At 45.2% G+C, this 3539-nt stretch overlaps 1 protein-coding gene across 1 annotated transcript; it reads left to right on the top strand.

Moving 5' to 3' along the window:
* Positions 1-6: 6 nt before the first annotated feature.
* Positions 7-3088, top strand: LOC121940406 (phosphoinositide 3-kinase regulatory subunit 5-like; the record flags this gene model as incomplete). Its single annotated transcript, XM_042483185.1, has 5 exons — positions 7-91; positions 173-344; positions 1118-1186; positions 1270-2102; positions 2963-3088. Coding segments are annotated over exons 2-5 (1170 nt in total), but the record flags the coding sequence as incomplete, so codon positions are not given.
* Positions 3089-3539: the final 451 nt, after the last annotated feature.

Genomic DNA, 3539 nt, shown 5'->3' with positions numbered 1-3539 from the left:
CACAGACGTCACCATCACCCTCATCCTGCACGCCTTCCAGGCTGCTCTGGGCACCGACCGTGACCTGCAGGCGCTCCACGCCGCCCTGCAGGTGGCTGACCGGCGTGTTCTAGACGCACAACTTCTCTTTATTCTTTCCTTCCTAAAACAAACTTTTCTGCTGTTCCTCCAGAGGAAGCGTCCAGAGGAGCTGGAGCAGCTGATGGAGGCGGTGACTGACCGCATGGAGACAGCAGCCTCGACAGCAGATCTCAGCGCGGCGAGACGAGTTTTGCTGCACAGCATGGAGAGGCTCCGAGAGAACGTCGCAGGTCCTGGTCCTGCTGATGGCTGCCCAGATACTGGTGAGACAGATAACACAAAACGCACAAACAAAGTGGAAATAGATAAATGTGTGAAGTGTTGCTCTGATTATTCTGCTTTCTATTGTCCTGTAGTGCCTCCTTAAAGCAGTGATACTCAACTTATGGCCTGTGGGCCAAATCTGGCCCCCGATAGAGTGCCAGGTTTACTTTAAGTATACATAAGGTGCCAGAGTGCATAAAACAGCATCCAAACAGAGCTTGTTTATCAAAAAAAGTGCCCTTGCACCTCCAACAAAGATGCAACCTAAAAACAAAGAAACATCCTAAAATCCTGGAATTATCTTAAAATCCTTGAAATGTTCTAAAATCCTAGAAATGTCCTTAAACCCTAAAAACATTCTAAAATCCAAGGAGTGTCCTCAAATCCTAGAAAAATTCAAAAATCGGGGAAATGTCCTAAAATCCTGGAAACATCCTAAAATCCTAGAAATGTCTTTAAATTCTAGAAATGTCCTAAAATCTTAAAAATGTCCTAAAATACAAGAAATGTCTTATAAGTACAAAAAATTACCAGCTGGACATCATCATTTGAAACAGACAGTTCACGGGAGCGTTTTTGGGTCTGGTGCGGTGCAGTGCATTGTGGTAGTTGGAGGTTTTCTACCTCTTGAGCAAAAATGTCCTTTTCTCCGTTTTCTCCACTTCAAAAGTATTTGTGTCTTTCTGCTGCAGAGACAGACTAGTCTTGTTAATAGACCATCTTTCCAGCAGTCAAATACTTCTTTAACCTGAGCGTGACCTCCTCTCATCAGGAGCTGTTGAGACTTTCACGCTGCCGTTCCCCAAATGTCACACGTGCTCCTGGGAAAACGACAATTTTGGTAACTAGTCCAACATAAGACAGCTCTCCAAATGCCTGAACTGGAGTTTATATATAACCTTTCTTAAATATTTTCTTCTTCAGATGTTCTGAACGATGTTCTCAAGAGTGAGTCCGAACTGGACTCACTGCCAGAATGTTTCCTGAAAAAGGACGAGGACGATAATAACGACACCAGTGTGGACGAGGAAGACGAGGTGGAGGGAAACAAAGTGGACGACGAGTTTCAAAACCACCGCATCTCCACCACATCCTCCTCCTCGAGAGACTCCGGCTTCTCTCTGTCCTCCAGCTGGTCCGTGGTGTCCACGCCGTCCGGCTCATCGGGCGTGGAGAGTGACTTCAGCGAGGACACGGCACACGAGGACACAGAGGAAGGACAGGAAAGCCAACCAAAGCTTCGAAAGAAGCCCAAAAAGAAATCCAGATCCATCTTAGGCGTAGAGCGCTTCTCCATGCTTTTTAAAAATCCCCGCAGCCCGAATAACTGCCGGCGCGCTCAGAGTATGGGCTACCGGAGCGATTTTACCAAAGACTTTCAAAGAACTGGGTCACAGCTCAAACACTCCAGGTCCAGACACGCTCATCCTCTGGATCCGTCCACCGCCGCCCTGGATCCCCTCTCCCCCCGGAAGCACGTGTGCGTCCGCAGGAGGCCGATCCTCAGCTGCGATGAAGGCGATGTGGCACAAGTGCCCACCCTGGTCAAGGTGGTGGTGTTTGGAGGTGACAGAGAGGCGGGCAGGCTGGCCCGGGCGTACAGCGACCTGCAGCAGAAAGAGAGTAAATGCCCCCGACTCACCAAGACCTGCAAACTGCAGTTTTACTTTGTTCCCACCAGAAGGAGAACGTCAGGAAGCACAGGAGGAGGAAACACACCGACTGAGGGGACGACAGGAAGTTCAACCAAAATTGTGGTGAGACGGCTGATTCAGTCTTTTACCTGTACATGTATACAGAGGCCTTCGTTTACCGCCAAAATTAAATTTAATTAAAAATGGGTAAACCTGCTAAAAATAGACTAAAGACTCCTTCCCACTGCCAGTAGAGCAAAGCTGTGTACACGGCTCTGCAGAGGACAAGTGTGCCTTTTGTGTGTGGAGTTTTTTTGGGGTTTTTTTTGGTGTGTCCCTTTGACGTCCCGGACAGACCAAAGAACAGGTAAACAGCAGATGCAGAGGTCTGTGAAAACTTACCAGTGGTTACTTCTCTTTATATATCTCTTACTTATTAAGTCTCTCGTACAAACACGGTGCAGATTAATTTGTATCGGTGTCCTTGCATCTCAACGGTTAGGGAGCTGAAATTAGCACGTTCACCAGGGTGTTGTGTTTCCATAAATGCTTATAACAACTGCTGATAACTTATCAATAAAGCATTAACAAACAATTCATTAAAGTGAGGAATTGTTTTTGTACTTTAAGTACACAAAGGTGCCAGAGTGAATAAAACAGCAACAAAGTAGAGCTATTTTATCAAAAAAAGTGCCAGTGGAGGATCCCCCGCACCCCTGACTGAGGTCCTAGAGAAGCCCATAATGATGTCCTAAAATCTTAGAAACCTCCTAAAATTAGAGAAATGTCCTAAAGTCTTAACACCATCCTAAATTCTCTCATAATCAAGCCATTCATTAAAACCTAATGCATTAACCCTTTCTAAACGGTGCCTCATTAGAAAGTGGAACAGATAATAGTTTACTGTAATATAATGACATGAAATGTTATTTATGTGCATTTTGACTGAGGTGTTAAAAGTTTTTATTCTCTCCGTCTGACAGGAGAGTAACGGCACTATAGTGGAGGACAGCACCACCGATATCGCCCACATGTTGGGCATGATGGACCCCTGGTACGAGCGTAACGTCCTCAGTCTGCTCAGCCTGTCCTCTGACGTCCTCTGCCAGGTATCTACCACACTGTTTGACCAATAAGAAATGCAGGTAGCTTTTTTTAGTGAGTACTGGCTGCATTTTCAGCTGCTTTTAGACAGCTTTTAGACTTTGCTGTTTTTCCAGCTGGGATTGTGCCTCCAAAACCAGGTATTTAAAGCCAAAACAGGATTGATTTTTTACTGACCATAACAAAGTGGTTTTTATACCTAAACTTGGATTTCTTGTGATTCTGTTGATTTAAATGTCGTTACACCTGTAAACCAGTTCATAAAACAATACTTGACATGTGAAAAAATGTCGAGTGTAAAAACATGCCGGCAGCCTCAACTGTCAAAAACCTTCTGATTTGCTTAAAATTTTGTGAATTGAATTTTACGGTGACACCTTTTTATATAGCTGCACACAGATGAAATCACTGTGTGTGTGTGTGTGTGTGTGTGTGTGTGTGTGTGTGTGTGTGTGT

This window comes from Plectropomus leopardus, unplaced genomic scaffold (assembly GCF_008729295.1).
Source record: "Plectropomus leopardus isolate mb unplaced genomic scaffold, YSFRI_Pleo_2.0 unplaced_scaffold8621, whole genome shotgun sequence".
NCBI lineage: Eukaryota > Metazoa > Chordata > Actinopteri > Perciformes > Serranidae > Plectropomus > Plectropomus leopardus.
This window is presented reverse-complemented; position numbering and strand designations above follow the sequence as displayed.